General features: G+C 38.8%; 1 protein-coding gene across 3 annotated transcripts; it reads right to left on the reverse strand.

Annotated features, from left to right (window-relative positions):
* Positions 1 to 6,353: 6,353 nt before the first annotated feature.
* LOC127830945 (monocarboxylate transporter 12-like) lies at positions 6,354 to 17,474 on the reverse strand. 3 transcript variants are annotated; one of them, XM_052355883.1, is made up of 5 exons: positions 17,277 to 17,474; positions 12,554 to 12,697; positions 10,400 to 10,546; positions 7,534 to 8,892; positions 6,354 to 7,174 (listed from the first exon to the last, which is right to left on the reverse strand). In XM_052355883.1, the coding sequence occupies exons 2-5, from the start codon at positions 12,678 to 12,680 to the stop codon at positions 7,020 to 7,022; spliced, it is 1,788 nt and encodes a 595-aa protein (XP_052211843.1). In that variant the 5' UTR covers positions 12,681 to 12,697; positions 17,277 to 17,474; the 3' UTR covers positions 6,354 to 7,019. The 3 variants fall into 3 exon arrangements, with proteins under 3 accessions (XP_052211843.1, XP_052211845.1, XP_052211842.1); XM_052355885.1 differs by lacking the exon at positions 17,277 to 17,474 and adding an exon at positions 15,165 to 15,562 and having other exon boundaries at positions 8,224 to 8,892; XM_052355882.1 differs by lacking the exon at positions 17,277 to 17,474 and adding an exon at positions 15,165 to 15,562.
* Between the last annotated feature and the right edge of the window lie 1,917 nt (positions 17,475 to 19,391).

Consider the following 19,391-nt stretch of genomic DNA (forward strand, 5'->3'; position numbering starts at 1 on the left):
GAAGTTTGCGTACCACCTCAAATATTTTCTATGTCCCTTGACATTTTGCTTTCATATTTTGCATACTTCTTTACAAGCATGACCCTAATCTATAAACAAGAGCAGACACTTGTATCAAGTATTTGTAACGATTATGGCCCTTTTTTACTTAGAAAATTGAAAATTTGGTTAAGTTTTTTGTTTAGGTCCACTTTATTCCTAAAGTATCAAAGCTATTGCTTTCATACTTGCAACACTTACTAACTATAATAAGGGGACTGTGCAGGCAAAGTTATGTTACTCTGACTGGCATTTTGACATAATAATGGCCCCTTTTATACTTAGATAATTGAGCATTTGGTTAAGTTTTGTGTGTTGGTCCATTTACTCCTACAGTATCATAGCTATATTGATTTCAGACTTGGAACACTCACTCACTATCATAAGGGGACTGTACAGGAAAAGTTGCATAACTCTTGATTGCATTTTAACGGAATTATGGCCCTTTATGACTTAGTAACTTTGAATATTTTGTTAAATTTTGTGTTTAGATCCACTGTACTTCTAAAGAATCAAGGCTATTGCTTTCAAACTTCAAATACTTTCTTATTATCATTAGGGTACTGTACCTGGAAAGTTGAATTTGACCTTGACCTTTGAATGACCTTGACTCTCAAGGTTAAATTAATAAATTTCAAATTTTGCTTAAATTGCCTTAACTTCTTTATTTATGATCAGATTTGATTCATACTTTGACAAAACAACACCTACCTGACATACCACAATGGACTCCACCCAAACCATCCCCCATGCCCCACCCCAGAATCCCCCATAGGTATGTGTATATTTGCACAACAAGGCAAAACACAACTTGACAGATTCAGCATCTTTAAAGAGCTAATAGATGCAAATTTGAGAATATCTAATTCTCGGTACTAAAACCATTTCCCGTGTGGGATTAATGCGATTAATTAAAATTTAAAACAAAATTGAGTCCGTCTATTTGATGCATAGAAGAATGATTTTCAATGTAGTGAGTAAGAATATGCTTCCAGTGGTCCCCGTTAGAATCCTGAGGAAGGCAATATTTTTATTTGAAACGTTTTTCATACTATTATAACTTAAAGGGGCCTTTTCACAGATTTTGGCATGTTTTGAAGTTTGTCATTAAAAGCTTTATATTGATAAATGTAAACATTAGATACAAAAAAGCTCCAGTAAAAAAATCAAGAATAAATTTAAAAAAGAAAAGAAAAAAAGGTAACCCTCAGCAAAGCTCGAACCACTGACCCTTGGAGTTCAGGAGTAAAGTCTACCACTAAGACCACTTGGCCATTCTTCCGAATACAATTTTATACTTTATATAAGCAATCCGCGTAGTTTCACAAAATCTAACGACAATAGACCTCCAAATTATTAATTTGTTTTGCGTTGCAACGCTTTATTATTTTCGGGGTTTAAATCGTCTAAAGATTCATATAATGGCTATTTTAGAGCATGGTAAATGTTCAGTATTACTGTTTCCTAACAAATATCATAACTAAAACGTAAATTTGCGAATCTGAAAACAACTTTTTAGCTCACCTGAGCTGTGCTCATGGTGAGCTTTTGTAATCGCCTTTTGTCCGTCGTGCTGCGTCAAACATTTGCCTTGTGAACTCTCCAGAGGCCACATTTATTGTACGATCTTCATGAAACTTGGTCAGAACATTTGTCCCATTGATACCTCCACTGACTTTGAAACTGGGTCATGCTGGGTCAAAAACTAGGTCACTAGGTCAAAAAAAAGAAAAACCTTGTAAACACTGTAGAAGTCACATTTGATGCCCAATCTTCATGTAACTTTGTCAAAATGTTTGTCTAAATGATATGTTGGTCGAGTTAAAAAACTCCGGTCCGTTAAAAAACATGGCAGCCAGGGGCGGGGCAAGTATTCCTTATATGGCTATAGAGAAACCTTGTGAACACTCTAGAAGTCACAATTTTTGCCTAATCGTCATGAAACATTGATTTCATTGATATCTCGGACGAGTCCGAAAATGGTCCAGATCGGTGAAAAAACATGGCCGCCAGGGGGCGGGGCAACTTTTCTCTATATGTATATAGTGAAAACATGTGAACACTCTAGAAGTCACATTTTTGGTCCAATCTTCATGAAATTTGGTCAGAACATGTGTTTTCTGGATATGCCGGTTGAGTTCGAAAATGGTCCAGATCGGTGGAAAAACATGGCCGCCAGGGGGTGGGGCAGTTTTATCTATATGTATATAGTGAAAGCATTTGAATAGTCTAGTTGTGATAAGCCATAATGTTAAAGAAAGATAACCTGTACATACTTTCTAATAGTTAACTAATAGTTAACTCCCTTATATAAACCTGGGACTTCTTTCATAAAATGTGGTGTACATAAAGACAGTAGTTTGCATGCAATTTAATAAACCTATGTCATAAGATAACTGTACATGTACTAATGCACTGTAGAGCCTTATCTTTGATCTTTACTGATGAGCCAAGTAAATCTACTGTGTTTTGGTGTATTTAGCAGACTACTGTGCTATGAAACTGTTTCCATGGCAACCTTGTTATTTGGCATTTTCTAAATTAGAAAGACTCTTTTGATTGAAATAACTTTTGTAAATTCTTCTTATTTTTTACATTTGAATCACTGGAGTTTTCCACTCTCCATAAATTGTGTTCTTTAGATTAAGTTAGACTTATTTTATAAACAACATTTTTGAAGCAACTTCTAGACTAACAGTAACTAATATTTATATCAGTTTATTTGACAGATTGTGAACTTCTTTTTACATTCATTAAGGTATTTGCTGTATTTGTTCATTTTTAACGATGCATAGATTCTTTAGACTAAAGTTAGTTATTTTCATTAAAGCTGCTTTGGTTTTCACTTATAGATTCTTTGAGTGATTCAGGCGTATCTGACTGGACGCCTTTAGTTAATTGAATTACAACCAGTAAATGTGTTAGAAATAAGCGTTCTTTAATTAGACTCGATAAATATTTCCGTATTACATAAGTGCTCACACAGTTACATAACTCGTAACCGTCCCGTGACCGGTTCACTTGCGTAAGCGAACGAGACCGCACTACCACAGTTGTTTATAGTATAACATTGTGAATACTTTTAGTCACATTTTTAGTTCAATCTGAATGACACTTGCTGATCTTCACACATGGTGACAATCTTTATGAGCATAATATTTTTTGCTCATGGAGAACTTTTGTGATCAACTTTTGTCAATTGTCTGTCTTCCGTTGAGCGTCATGAATATTTGCCTTGTTAACACTGTAGAGGCCACATTTACTGTTGGATCTTCATGAAACATTTTCAGAAGATTTGTCCCAATACTATCTTGGACGAGTTCAAATATGGTTCCAGTATGTTGAAAAACAGTTCCGCCATGGGGCCATTTGTTGTTCATTCTTCATGAAACTTGGTTAGAACATTTGTTCTATTGATATTTTGGGCTGCAAAGAACAGGTCATTTCTTTTTATCTCAGGTGAGCGACTTTGGGCCTTTCAGGCACTCTTGTTTCAATTTTGTCAATTTACCCAAACGTGAAAAGGCCCCTTTAAGACTTTTGCAAATACCGGGTATTATAAATTTGTAAGTAAAAACATTAAATGACCTTTTCAGCAACAACAAAAAAACGCAACTATTTTAACAAGTCTCATCTCTACGTAGAGGCCATATCATACATGCTGTACGATGTCTCATCTCTACGTTGAGGCCATATCATACATGTCCCTGTACGATGTCTCATCTCTACGTAGAGGCCATATCATACATGCTGTACGATGTCTCATCTCTACGTAGAGGCCATATCATACATGCTGTACGATGTCTCATCTCTACGTAGAGGCCATATCATACATGCTGTACGATGTCTCATCTCTACGTAGAGGCCATATCATACATGCTGTACGATGTCTCATCTCTACGTAGAGGCCATATCATACATGCTGTACGATGTCTCATCTCTACGTAGAGGCCATATCATACATGTCCCTGTACGATGTCTCATCTCTACGTAGAGGCCATATCATACATGCTGTACGATGTCTCATCTCTACGTAGAGGCCATATCATACATGTCCCTGTACGATGTCTCATCTCTACGTTGAGGCCATATCATACATGTCCCTGTACGAAGTCTCATCTCTACGTAGAGGCCATATCATACATGTCCCTGTACGATGTCTCATCTCTACGTAGAGGCCATATCATACCTGCTGTACGATGTCTCATCTCTACGTAGAGGCCATATCATACATGCTGTACGATGTCTCATCTCTACGTATAGGCCATATCATACATGTCCCTGTACGATGTCTCATCTCTACGTAGAGGCCATATCATACATGCTGTACGATGTCTCATCTCTACGTAGAGGCCATATCATACATGCTGTACGATGTCTCATCTCTACGTAGAGGCCAAATCATACATGTCCCTGTACGATGTCTCATCTCTACGTTGAGGCCATATCATACATGTCCCTGTACGATGTCTCATCTCTACGTAGAGGCCATATCATACATGCTGTACGATGTCTCATCTCTACGTAGAGGCCATATCATACATGTCCCTGTACGATGTCTCATCTCTACGTTGAGGCCATATCATACATGTCCCTGTACGATGTCTCATCTCTACGTAGAGGCCATATCATACATGCTGTACGATGTCTCATCTCTACGTAGAGGCCATATCATACATGCTGTACGATGTCTCATCTCTACGTAGAGGCCATATCATACATGCTGTACGATGTCTCATCTCTACATAGAGGCCATATCATACATGCTGTACGATGTCTCATCTCAACGTAGAGGCCATATCATACATGTCCCTGTACGATGTCTCATCTCTACGTTGAGGCCATATCATACATGTCCCTGTACGATGTCTCATCTCTACGTAGAGGCCATATCATACATGCTGTACGATGTCTCATCTCTACGTTGAGGCCATATCATACATGTCCCTGTACGATGTCTCATCTCTACGTTTGAGGCCATATCATACATGTCCCTGTACGATGTCTCATCTCTACGTTGAGGCCATATCATACATGTCCCTGTACGATGTCTCATCTCTACGTAGAGGCCATATCATACATGCTGTACGATGTCTCATCTCTACGTAGAGGCCATATCATACATGTCCCTGTACGATGTCTCATCTCTACGTAGAGGCCATATCATACCTGCCTGTACGAGGTCTCATCTCTACGTAGAGGCCATATCACACATGTCCCTGTACAATGTCTCATCTCTACGTAGAGGCCATATCATACATGTCCCTGTACAATGTCTCATCTCTACGTAGAGGCCATATCACACATGTCCCTGTACAATGTCTCATCTCTACGTAGAGGCCATATCACACATGTCCCTGTACAATGTCTCATCTCTACGTAGAGGCCATATCACACATGTCCCTGTACAATGTCTCATCTCTACGTAGAGGCCATATCACACATGTCCCTGTACAATGTCTCATCTCTACGTAGAGGCCATATCACACATGTCCCTGTACAATGTCTCATCTCTACGTAGAGGCCATATCACACATGTCCCTGTACAATGTCTCATCTCTACGTAGAGGCCATATCACACATGTCCCTGTACAATGTCTCATCTCTACGTAGAGGCCATATCATACCTGTGTTCAATGGTAATCTACACAAGAACGCAATGTTGCATATTTGATGCCAACAAATACCGGCGATTTACCGGTTTTTACTAAGTCATTTTGAAAACGTGTTTAAGTGTCTTAGTATAATCATATAACTCTAATAGTGTGTACGGTTAAAGAATCTCTTGTAACTCGCATAGAAAAGAACCCGGCAAGCTTTTGAATATGTAAATCGCACCCAATCATAGTCAGAACACATCTTAATTAAAAAAAAGGGCCTCTTACAAAGGTAAGAATTCGAAAAATAAATTAAAAAGTTAATATTGAGATATTCAAATGCATGAATGTATGTGAAGCAATCCGAAATAACGCAACAGATTACTCATTGTGCATGCATATTTTTATCAACGTTTCCGACAATGTATGTTTCAGTATTTCTGACGCATGCACGAACTGAGGTATACTGTCTGGCTGACACAGCATGTCTGCAGTGTTAAGTTGCCATGCACTTTACTTGTTTACGTAATACATTCTGGGCTGAGTGGCCTCTGAAGTCGTTCACGCTTTAGTGTACATGAAAACAATTCGCGCTATATAACTATTTTAACGGATTTTTTTTGCAGTGATTCATATGTGTATTTCTATAGGGATGGGTAAATGTTGAATCATATCTGAAATTAGAGAGCGATTCTGTTCAAGAGAAAATAACACAAATTCGAATATATAAAAACACTCTTAGCATATACAAAAATGTGTCTATAATTGCGGGTAAATAATCATCACAATGCCAGCACGAAAAAAACATTACGAATTCACAAATGGACATTTATCACTCAACTAGATCAATATAAAATATCGCCGTTCCATACATAATTCAATTCAACATAATTCAAAATAGAGTCTACAGCAAGTATAGAATTTGACACATAAACTAATATTCAATTCCGAACTGAGACTTCAATGTAATAAAACCTGGCCTCAACGTGCAATACATTACAGAACATTTAAACACGTAGAATCATAAACAATGAAACTAAATCAGTCCATACCATGACAGAAATCTACAAAATACGAAAATATGATTCCATATAAACAGAAGTAACACGCAAATTCGTTGAATTGATATCCCCCGCCAATATGCTTCTAGACACAAAAGTGTTATATTTGACACTAAAATAAGCATTTTTCAAGATACAAAGGGCCATAACTCCGTTATTAACAGATGGTGTACAATGCCATTTGGCGTGCTTCATCATCTTCTTACGTAATAAAAATAGTTTCCAAAATGGATAAACAAATAAAGATTACATCTAAAAAAATACACAAAACTAACGGCATAGTTCCTTGTACATGTAATACACTGTAAAAGTTAATTATCTGTCAAGATGGCTTTTTCGCTACGGTTTCCGTATCCATGGCACCCTGGTTCTCACCTATGAACTGTAGACAGTACATGATAACTCCACCTAGCAGCGACATGGTTCCCAGCAAGTGATAGGAATACACGTAGGAACCGGTGAAGTCACGCAGCAGACCTGAAACCAGGATTGATCATCGAGTCAAGTTCTTACTACGACCACGGCACTGACAATAACATCGACTGATTAAAGTTACAGACTTTTCGATGAAATGCCGCAACAATTTGTAATCTGGGTGAGAAATGTTAATAATGATGTGCTATCTTTTTTCATATTTGTCATCATTAAACTATTAAAAGAATATTAGGTCGATAACACATTCGCTCAGAACAATAGTTTTATTAGAAATACAGTTTGTGCATAGAGGTGCTTTTTAAATGAAATCATATGAAATCTCTGGATTGGAAAGGGCGCGGCGTTACGCTCATATAACTATCTGATTTTGTTTTTAAAGAGCACATTCCTCGATTACCTACCAACTAAATAAAACGTGAGTGCTACGGATGATCCATGTACTAGCGCATTGATGCCGAGGACACTCTTGAGTCGCTCTATAGACATATAGTCCACGATGATCACAGCGTAGAGCGAGAAGTACACGCCGTTGACTAGTCCCAGTAACACCGCAAACGCCATCAAAGCGCTGAACGAACTAAACCAACGCAAAATATGCGACGCCAGGGCAATAACCATAGCTGCCACCGCAACCATGGTAGACCGCCGCGCGAACTTGCTGTCCGAGATGAACGCGGTGGCTATTCGCGCTACGAGGTCTACTGAATTGAAGACAGTAACCAAAAGGGCCACGTCGCGTGTGTCCAGTCCGTTTTCTTTGGCGTACGGGGCTATGTAGATAGAACTGAGCATTGAAGACGGACATTGCAGCATTGCGGATAGTTGAAAAGCAATGCATATGGGCATTTTGATGGTTTTTACGTCGAACATTATTGTTAATGTCTTTAAAAAGGCTAAGCAACGAGATGCATTAGGAGACTTATTTTCAGGGGAAACGTTCAGCTCGTGAATTGACTGAATATGTAACGGGCCGTTTGAAATATTTAGTGCCGAACCGGATATATAGTCTGCGTTTGCAAAAATGGACGCCGACGATGAATTAAAACTAGTGACAAGATTGTTCAAACTATGTATCATATTGTTGCTTGTACCTAGATCAAAGCTACGAGAGCTGCTCTTGTTAGTGTGAGTGTCATTTGACGAAACCACGTCAATATTTCTCGGACCTATGTCATCGTGTTGTTTGCGGAAGTTCTCCTTTCCAGAATCGCTATAGCTTCTTTCTCGATAGAAGTACTCTTGAATAAGTGAAGATTGGCCATTCATCCCTACTACCGTGTTCTCACTAAAGTTTTGATGGATTTCCGACTGTTGATCCGCAGTCCTGCATATGCTCGGCCCCGTTGTTCTTTTTGGCTGTAGGCCTAAATGCTCGATCCGATCTCCCCTCGTCTCATTCTTTACATTTTCAAGTGCTGCCATTGCATTATCCCCAGTATGGCTCTCATCGGACGCTATCAACACGCGCGCCTCTTTACTATCACCACCGCTGACGCCGCCGCGGCGAGATCGACTCGTATAGAATGTCGTCGGCCGGAAGAGCGCGGCGCTCACGCATCCATTCAAAAGGAGCGCCGCCATGATTAGTAGACAACCGTTGTAGCCGAGGTGTTCTAACATTGCGGTCTGGAGAGGCGCGAACACCAGACCGCCGACCGAACCCCCGCAGATCGCCAGGCTGTTGGCCAGCCCACGACGTTTATTGAAATACAGGCTGACCATCGTCAGCGATGTGGCGATGGAGAATGAATTGCCGACTCCTGTAAATATTCATGTTCAATAATAGGTATTTATGTTACGGCAAAACTGTAGTAATTCTGTTCAATTGTTAATTTATTATTGCACAGGGTACCGGAGATGATGAGCTCACTTTCCTTTTGAAATTCGCTTAATTCATGAGAAAATTAAACCCCGATTACAAGCGAAAACAATTGTATGACGAAGAACATTAAAGACGATGAAAAGTTCTATTTATCATTATTTAAGACATAAACCAATTTGACCAGATGTTTGTAAGATATTCAAATAGTTTTGTACATTTTATTTTCCTGGCAAACTAGGAAACCTAAATAATTCCAGGTCGATTTCTTTTTCCCATGCTCAAACATTCGAAATAGTATACACTATCGGGGGGGGGGGAGGCATGCGTATACTGGAGATAACTGCGTTTAAGTGAGATTAGTTGGAACTGACTTACAAAAAGGCGTCTTTGTTAGGCTTTTCGTGAAATAGTATGGTGTATATTTACTCGGTACGCCAGTGTATATTTATATTTTGTTACAATAAAAACGAATACTCCATTTCGGCTCTATGGTGTTGGTGCTGCTTCCCTTAGATGTTTGTGTCAAGATTGTAGACATATGAATAAACAAGAATATCAGTGAAACTGATGGATTCTCTCCGATGATGCGCTTTGTCAATCTATGTGTTAATAACCACCTTTAAAAATCTATTATTAGCCTCGGTGACCTTGACCTTGACCCCAGTGACCTCAAACCTCATCAAAAGGTAGAGGTCAATGCAAGGTACCTACATGGCAAATATGTATGAGAACGGTAAAATATTGAAGGCGCTATGAGAAACTGTAACAAAATTGTGACGGAAAAATCTATTATTAGCCTCGGTGACCTTGACCTTGACCCCATTGACCTCAAACCTCATCAAAAGGTAGATCTCCATGAAATTTACTTGCATGCCAAATATGTAAGAGATCGGAAAAATATTGAAGGTGCTATGAGAAACTGTAACAAAAGTGTGACGGAAAAATCTATCATTAGCCTCGGTGACCTTGACCTTGACCCCAGTGACCTCAAATCTCATCAAAAGGTAGATGTCCATGCACGGTACCTACATGCCAAATATGTGAGAGATCGGAAAAATATTGAAGGTGCTATGAGAAACTGTAACAAAAGTGTGACGGAAAAATCTATTATTAGCCTCAGTGGCATTGACCTTAACCCAGTGACCTCAAACCTCATCAAAAGGTAGAGGTCCATGCAAGGTACCAACATGCCAAATATGTAAGGGATCGGTAAAATATTGAACGCGCTATGAGAAACTGCAACAAAAGTGTGACGGAAGGAAGTAAGAAAGGAACTTCAAACTGGCAACTATATATGCTCGTATATTGAGGGAAAACCGACGTCATTTTGTAAGTTCCAATTAATCTCATTGAAACTTGGTCAGTTCCCGTATACGCATCCCCCACCCCCTGGACACCAGATCGACCAACATGTCATCAACGATTCCCCGAATGTAAATCGTTACCATTAAGGATACCGTAGGAGAACATTAGCAGGGAAATATTGCCGACCAGCGAGGAGATGACGAAGGCTGCAGAGTTCACCAGCGCCCCAATCGCCACCAGGGTCCGGCAGCTGGCCAATTTTACACCCAGCAACATCACGAGCGTGGCTGGAAAACGAGTAAGCGTGTCGTTTGCGGAGTGAAATACGAGTCAGCGAGCCTTGTTTAAAGTGAAATACGAGCGAGTCGTATGTGGAGAGAAACACGATTAAGCGAGAAGTGTGTGAAGTTAAAAAGCGAGTCATGATTGGAGTGAAATACGAGTTAGACAGTATTGAGTTAAGTGAAATACGAGTTGACGTTTCGTGGCTGGAGAGAAAAACGAATAAGCGAGTCACATCTGGAGTGAAATACGATTTTGCCAGTCGTGTGTGGAGTGAAATACAGGTATGCTAGTCGTGAGTGAAGTGAATTACAAGTTAGCGGGTCGTGTGTCAAGAGAAACATGAGTTTGCGAGTCGTGTTTATAGTTAAAAGCGAGCAGTGAGTGAAGGGAACTACGACTTTTCGAGTCGTGTGTGAAGTGAAATACGAGTTTGCAAGTCGTGTGTAAAGTAAAATACGATTACGCTAGTCTTAAGTTGACTTAAATACGAGCAGGTGAGTCATGCGGAGTGAAATACGAGGTCACGAGTCTATAGTGACATAAAATACGAATTGACAAATAGTGAGTGATGTGGAATACAAGTTATCGCGTCATGTGAGGAGTAAAATACACTTACGCCAGTCGTGGTATTAGTGAAATACGAACTAGCAATTGATGTGTGAAGTAAAATACGAGTTATCGAGTCATGAGTGGAGTGAAATACGAGAAAGCAACTCTTTAAAACGAGTTAGCTGTGAGTTAAGTGAAATACGAGTAAGCGAGTCGTCAGTTATGTTAAGTACAAACAAGACTATTGCAAAGTAATATGGTCTCCTACCGGTGAAACTCCACCATTTTCAGAAATATTTCTAGTCTATTTGTTGCCATAGCAACCAGAATTCTTGACGTAGGAACAAAATGAAATGACATGCATAATCTCCATATTGTCATCTATCCATGTTTCAAGTTTCATGAAACAATATGAAGAAATTTTAAAGTTATCGCAGGATCGACCATTTTCAGCAATATTTCTATTCTATTTGTTGCCATAGCAACCAGAATTCTTGACGTAGGAACAAAATGAAATGACGTGCATAATCTCCATATTGCCATTCGTCCATGTTTCAAGTTTCATGAAAAAATATGAAGAACTTTTAAAGTTATCGCAGGATCCAGAAAAGTGTGACGGACAGACTGACTGACTGACAGACAGAAAGAGCGCAAATCATAAGTCCCCTCCGGTCTCACTAGTAGGGGACAATAAGCAAGTCGTGAGTGAGGAAACACGAGTTAACGAGATGTGAGTGGAAGTATGGAAATTGCTGAAATAAATCACCACAAGAGCCAACTTTTACAGTTACAGCATCCAAACCGTGGCTTAAATGCGAGTTAGCGCGTGGACATTGACATATTGCAGACGGACATCGTAACCCGGACAAATATTTTTAAGAAAAGCAAATACTTATTTAGTAAACATGCATGAGTGCGCATTTTTCAAATAAGTCGTGTTATTCCGTTGACATACTGACACTATTTTCTACGAAGCGTGTTATAATGATCAATACCAAAACAATGGTATACAATCGTTATCAATGCTTATAAATGACAAATACATTCACATTGAATATTCTAGATATGTATAAACACTTCTTGAAAAAAAATCGTTTCTCTGCGTTCATATTTGGTTTTCAATATCAAGAATTTATCGTATCGTGGCGCGACATGCCGCTAAGTTAATGGTTGACGGTTGTTATTTACAAAATGTAAGCATGCATGATTTAGTTTTTGTTAAAAATAATGATTAGACAAGTATGACGTGTGCATAAATCTGGGCTTCTTACTCGCTTACCGGGCTGCCAAAGTACTTAAGATAGTTGCCCGCCTGGGCGACATACCGTAAAAAGTAAGTTTCTATCTCTGGCATTACTATTGTCTTACCCACAGTGCTATTCATCAAGTGAATGATCGGTGAATCCAATTTGCCTCTTTCTAGTACGCAAATTGTTAACATGGATTGCAAATATTCTTACCAACTATGCTGTATGTGAAGTTTTGAACGGTGGACAAGAGTGACGTCGTCGCTGACGTAGACTGGAAGCGTTCTTGGAAGGCAACGAAAAGGATGCCAGACGACTTGACGACGCCAACAGTCAGCATGATATTTAACGTGGCTCCTGAAAACGCACGTGGAATACACTTTTTTCGAAATTCACCTTACTTGTGTAACACAGTACAAACAAACAACAAAGGGCAATTACTCTTATTTAAGAAAGTGTAGTGTTGCAGTTCTTAAGCACGGCACTTTTCATTGATATATATATATACACTCATGGTGTTTCATGTTGAAATTAAATATTGTAACTGAGATATTGCCCTGCACAATTGCATCACACAAAAACGACAAAGGCCAATAACTCTTATTTCAAAATGTGTAGGGTTATGGGTCTCCTCATTGATATCTATACACCCATACAGTTTCATGTTGAAATCTTGTATCGTAACTGCGATATAGCCACAAAAGATTGTGACAGACAGATAACGCAAACACTATATCCTTCCGTTGGGTAAAAAGGACGGACAAACATTAAGACATTAAAGGGGCCGTCCAACAGATTTTGGCATGTATTGAAGTTTGTCATTACATGCTTTAAATGCTTTATATTGATAAATTTAAACATTTAAACTAAAAATCTCCAGTAAAAAAACAACAAAATTACAATTTAAAAAAAGAAGAAAATAAAGTAACTCTCAACAGGGCTCGAACCACTGACCCCTCGATTCCTGGAGTAAAAAGCTTCCCGCCTAGAATACTCGACCATCCACGCTCGTCTTCAGAGCGGATGTATTGTTGAGCTATATAAGCAATCCTCGTAGTTTCCCAAAATATAAAATCGCTTCGATACGACGCTTTATCTGTTGGACGGTCCCTTTAAGAGTTAGACAATTAAACTATTCTGCTAGTTTTTATTAGAATTCACACCGACTTTACTTGTAAGAATGTATCGTTGGCGAAACGCGATTGGAATTCTCGGACTTGTTTCAACCGATAAGGATGCCGTAATGTCAACAGCAACAATATTTTAAATAATGTACGACAATATACGATGCTTTACACATGTCCATGTCAGCTCATCATAGCTGTAACTTCTATAACGTGTTTAACTGACACACATTCACTGTAGTTTTAGCATGCAAACGAAGAACTAATATTTTCATATTTCATCTCTAGATCTTGTCTTTAAACCAATGTTCAACTCTTCACAAAAATGTTAAGTAATAATTGGGTGGGGAAATAACGACATTAGAGCCAACGTCTGTTGTGTGTGTTACTCGTTTAATACACGTGCTAGACGTGCGGTACGTGCTGGTTTAACACTACATGAGTACTTTGGCGAACGACTATTCGTCAATCTTCATCCTGCACATATACTTCTTGTTATCAGCTATTAAAATAAATATGTATTTAGATCAAATTTTAAAAAGAAATAACAAATATGCAACCAAAAATCCATATTGTTCACAGAGTTGCATGTGCAGCCCAAGCATACCACAATCGAATGTGATTCAGAAGTGCCAGGGAGTCATGGATGAACGATTTTTATAAAAATGTTGTAATTGTTATAACTCAAAAAGAGCGAAATTACAATTAATATTTTCAGCAGTTGTAGAGACATTATGTTTATACATGAAAGTGCTACGTTAGAAGTACCTTTGACTACTTCTACAAATGCTCCTACTGCTCCTACTCCTACTACTACTAGTCCTACTCATGCAACAACAACAACGACGACAACAACAACTACTACTTCTACCACCACTACCACTCTACTACTACTTATTCTAGCACTACTACCCCAAGTCCTGATGTTGCTGCTGCTGCTGCTACTACTACTTCTACTACGACTACTACTGCTACTACTACTACTACTACTACTACTACTACTACTACTACTACTACTACTACTACTACTACTACTACTACTACTACTTCTACTACTACTACTACTACTACTACTACTACTACTACTACTACTACTACTACTACTACTACTACTACTTCTACTACTACTACTACTTCTACTACTACTACTACTACTACTACTACTACTACTACTACTACTACTACTACTACTACTTCTACTACTACTACTACTTCTACTACTACTACTACTACTACTTCTACTACTACTACTACTACTACTACTACTACTACTACTACTACTTCTACTACTACTACTACTACTACTACTACTACTACTACTACTACTATTATTATTATCGGCACTTCTACTTCTACTTCTACTACTACTACTACTTCTACTACTACTACTACTACTACTACTACTACTACTACTACTACTACTACTACTTCTACTACTACTACTACTACTACTACTACTACTACTACTACTACTACTACTACTGCTACTACTACTACTACTACTACTTCTACTACTACTACTACTACTACTACTACTACTACTACTACTACTACTACTATTACTACTTCTACTTCTACTTCTACTTCTACTACTACTACTACTACTACTACTACTACTACTTTTTCTTCTTATTCTTCTTCTAATAATAAAAATAGTAATGCCATATTTAGTATAGTAAATATGAGATAAACTAACGAACCAATAAGAACAAGCCATGACCATCCAGAATCTTGAGGCACCTCCATGGGTAGAAGAAAATCGCCGATAACAAGGGCGATTGTATTGTGTCAAAATGAATATTGTTAACCTGAATTTAATCTGCACTATCTGTATTTAACAAGTTTATTTTTGGTAACGACCTTTTCCCACGCAACTCGGTCAAGCATTTGCTTTATTCTTTCAACGGCCAATACTTGTTCAATTATTTAACATCCATGTAAATCACTTCATGTCCATATAAATGTAGTAGATCTAGTAATCTTGTTTCATTTACCATACCGTTAAGTAATTTAAAGTTTAGTTATACTTAACCGTATCAGCTTCAGAAATTATGCCGAACCTTAGTGCAGTGCCACAATGTTTACACTCCACTAAATATTTGGATATTGGCTGTGTTCTGATTCCAGTGGAAAACGATCTTTTATAACAATAGGAGGCAAAATAGACGCCCGGAATCAAAACGTATTTATACTTAACCGCATTGACTTTAGATATCACGCGGAACCTCATTGTGTCACACCGGTCTTTACTGACAATAACGTAGTGACGTCACCATCTATGTATAGAATGCGCGGAACCTTACAATCTTCACGCAGAGTTGTCGTTCCATGTTCTCACATACAATCCAGCTATGCTGGTTAAAGTCAAACCTCTGTTCGGAGGTAGGGAACCTTAGCGCAGTGCTAGTCTTGATTACCTGCCCCTGACACTTTGTGACAAAAAAATATAATAGTACGACGGGAACCAGAATAGCGGTCCACTCTGGATCAGCAGAATATGCCCGAGCCTGCAATTAAAATGGGGCAGCGGTTACAGCAGAAGTGGAGCCGAAATCGTGATTATAAACCCAGTACATCAGTACACGCCGTGTTTTGGACAATCGGTGGATACTTTATGCTTTAACTCTAACATCAAATTCAATGTAATAACTACAGTTACTGTTTGAACCTACAGTTGACTTCAAATTTATTGTCAAGGCAAACACCAGGTTCTAAGGTGATATGTGATTTTTTTCAAAAACAATTAGCATAACATTTATGACCGATTCACATATTATTTGTCTTAGGAAAAAGCGTAAAAACGTCTTTTTTCTTGACCGGTACGAAAAACTGATCTAAAGAACAGGCGGAACTTAAAATGTTCAATAACATGCTCACTTTATTATTATTTCAATAAACATCAAGCTAGTTTACTGTTTTATTCCTTAATCCAAAGTTCCAAAAATGGATGCTCAATAGCAACTTCAAATTTTAATTTCCTAAAAGTTAATTTGCCTAACAAAAGCTGTTTCTTTAATTTGATCGATTATACTCATTATGTGACCTATATGAAATAGATGGTAACAGTTTGTATGTTGAATCACCGCTTAAAGCAGACGAAGGATGAAAAAGCCTTTTTGAACAAAGCTGTTAAAGCAAACCCGCCGATACTATTCTGTTCACGAATTCATCCAACGGACTGATGTAATCCGAAACGTCTTTGTGCATTCTATAAACGTGCTTTGTTTGAAGGGTGAATGCGCGCTGCACATGTGAAACGCGTGCGCTACGTTGAAGTTGACCGCACGCTCTTGAGCGAAATTTTACGTCAGTACTTAACCAATTTAAATGTCACTTACTAGTAAATGGGGTGTTTGTTTAAATTCGCACAAAGCATCGCCGTCCCGTGACATTACCTCAAAAATTGACGTCAAATTCTTAAATAACACCGTGTAAAGTGCGTTCATATTTTTTATGTTATCATCCGGCCAGGTGCCAATCGACGACTTCTGATAAGCTCTTCAAAGGTGCTAAATTCCGCAGCGATGTTTTGAGGTGTTTTCGCCCGGCACTTATTAAACGCGTAAATGCAACTCGTCCGTAGGAGGTCGCGTGACCTCCCATTCGTTTGGATTGGAGACGGGTTTTTTTCGGTGCCGGAGGCAAATTATCTCACCAAATTTATTGAAACTTCACACACTGGTATGGCTCAATGTGCCTAGCATGTAGGAAGTTACGACGAACTTTCGACTTCTTCGACGTTAAAAATTACGTTCAAGGGGCACTTATGCTCGCAAATTGCATGACCATTTTATATATGTGATCCAGCAGACCTATGCCTTTTGACGCGTCTGGATGAGCTCTTCAAACGTTCCAAGTTTGGCGGCGATATTATCAGTCGTTTTCGCGCTGCGGCGGTTAAACGTGTACGTTACCATGACGTCAACGTCACAGTCTTGATAAGTTCTTAAAACGCGTCAACATTCGCGGCGATACTCAAAGGTGTTTTGCACGGCAACAATTTAACGCGGATGCAAACCGTTCATAAGGGGTCGCGTCATCTCCCTTTCATTATAAGGGGTCGGTTTTTTATTTCCCGGTTGAAAATTATTTGACCATATTAAAAGCATCTTCTCACACTTTCTTGGCTCAATGTACCGCATGCCCGAGGTGACGACCGCTCGCCGAAAGACGCCATCGACGTAAAACATGACTTAAAAGTAGTACCTACGGACGCAACCGACATGGATAATTTTTGTATAAAAGTTGTCATCCGGACCAAAACGATATGACGCGTCTCAGTGAGCTTAACAAACGTGCTTGCGCGCTGACCGGTGAAACATCTACGTAACGTTGACGTTAACGTCACCATATTGGCAAACTTGGACGAAAGTTCTTAATCAACCGAAATGAAATTTAAAGGGAGTGTTTGTCTCAATTTTAAAAATTTAAGTCAAATTATAACGCGGATATAGTAAAGCTGTTATCAACCGGGCCGGCGCCGATCAATGAGCCAATATAGTCTACAAATGTGTCAAATTATCGGCGATATTTTTAGTCGTTTGCGCGCGACACAGATTTAACACGGATAAGTAAAAATAGGGGTAAATACCTTCAAAATACAAGATGTTAATAACGCCGTGAATGACATAATTAAATTAATGAAATATTTTATATTCAGCATGAAATACAGAAACCAAAGACCTACCATGAACTGTTTTATTAATTATTTAAAACTGAAGATTCAAATTGAAAAAGAAATTGCCCTAAACAATGATACACTTCACTTATTTGAACAAAAATGGAAACACATTAAACTTTCATAAACAAGTCCAGTATGCTTTCTACCCACGTTATGCAACTCATTCTTATTCACAACTATTCTGTTGTTGTTTTTTTACAAACAGCCAAAAAGAAAAGCAATACATATTAACCTTTTTTTCCTTTTTTCCTTTTTTTGTAATCACAAGAACAAAAAAAGTATATATAAGCATATCTTGTATAACATGTTTGAACATTATTGCTGCTACATGGTATCACTTTGTTTTATGAGCATATACACGTATACTTGTATGTCTTATATTGAATAAAAAAATCTAAGTAAAAATTCCATAAGGGGTCACGTGATCTCCAATTCTGTATAATGCTGGCGGTTATTTTCGTAGCCGGAGGAAAATTATTTGACTAAATTATTGAAACTTCACCCACTGGCTTGACTCATGTACCTAGCATGACGGATATGACGACGACGTAACTTTAACGCTAACGTCACTGTATTGAGTGAACTTGTGCGTAAGTACTTGACCACTCTTAATTGCACTTAAACTGCGTGTTTTTCTCAATTCGCCGGGCGTGCCTGAGGCATCGCCGACACGCTTAGTGACGTAATCAACGAAACATATCCACGTCAAATTCGTACGTTAGCGAATAGAGCGGCCATATTTAAGATGTTATCAACCGGACCGGTGCCAAACGACGGGTCCTGATAGGCACTTCGATCGTGCCAACTTTTGCGGTCATATTATTAAGCGTTTGCGCTCGGCACCGATTTAACGCTTATATGTTAACCGTCCATGTTGGGTTACATGTCCTCCCCTTTTCCTATAATTGGAGCAGTTACATTGTTATTTGACAAAATTGTATTAAACTTCACACACTTTTTTTTTCAATGTGACAATCATGCGTGAGGTGACGACGACTCGCCAAGTATTGCCATCGACGTTTAAAATGACGTTGAAATGGCACTTAAGAACGCAAACGTTACGGTTATTTTATAGATGTAAGCCCCCCACCCCCACCCCCACCCCCACCCCTTGCTAATGCCATTGGCCACGTCTCGATCAGCTCTACAAACATGCAAAAATTTTCATTCAAAAGCGCGAGTGCGACACCGATTTAACGCGTATATAATGTAAACCGTTCGCAGGGGGGGGGGGGGGGGGGGGTCC

Source organism: Dreissena polymorpha, chromosome 5, assembly GCF_020536995.1.
Source record: "Dreissena polymorpha isolate Duluth1 chromosome 5, UMN_Dpol_1.0, whole genome shotgun sequence".
In the NCBI taxonomy this organism is placed as follows: domain Eukaryota; kingdom Metazoa; phylum Mollusca; class Bivalvia; order Myida; family Dreissenidae; genus Dreissena; species Dreissena polymorpha.

Bases quoted from the DNA above. Each gene is read 5' to 3' on its own strand.
- LOC127830945 (XM_052355882.1), bottom strand. From the start codon at position 15,210: ATGGAGGTGCCTCAAGATTCTGGATGGTCATGGCTTGTTCTTATTG. The intron at 12,698-15,164 runs GTTCGTTAGTTT...GTGCGTTTTCAG, and splicing joins GTCATGGCTTGTTCTTATTG to GAGCCACGTTAAATATCATG. The intron at 8,893-10,399 runs GTAACGATTTAC...GAATATTTACAG, and splicing joins CTCCTACGGTATCCTTAATG to GAGTCGGCAATTCATTCTCC.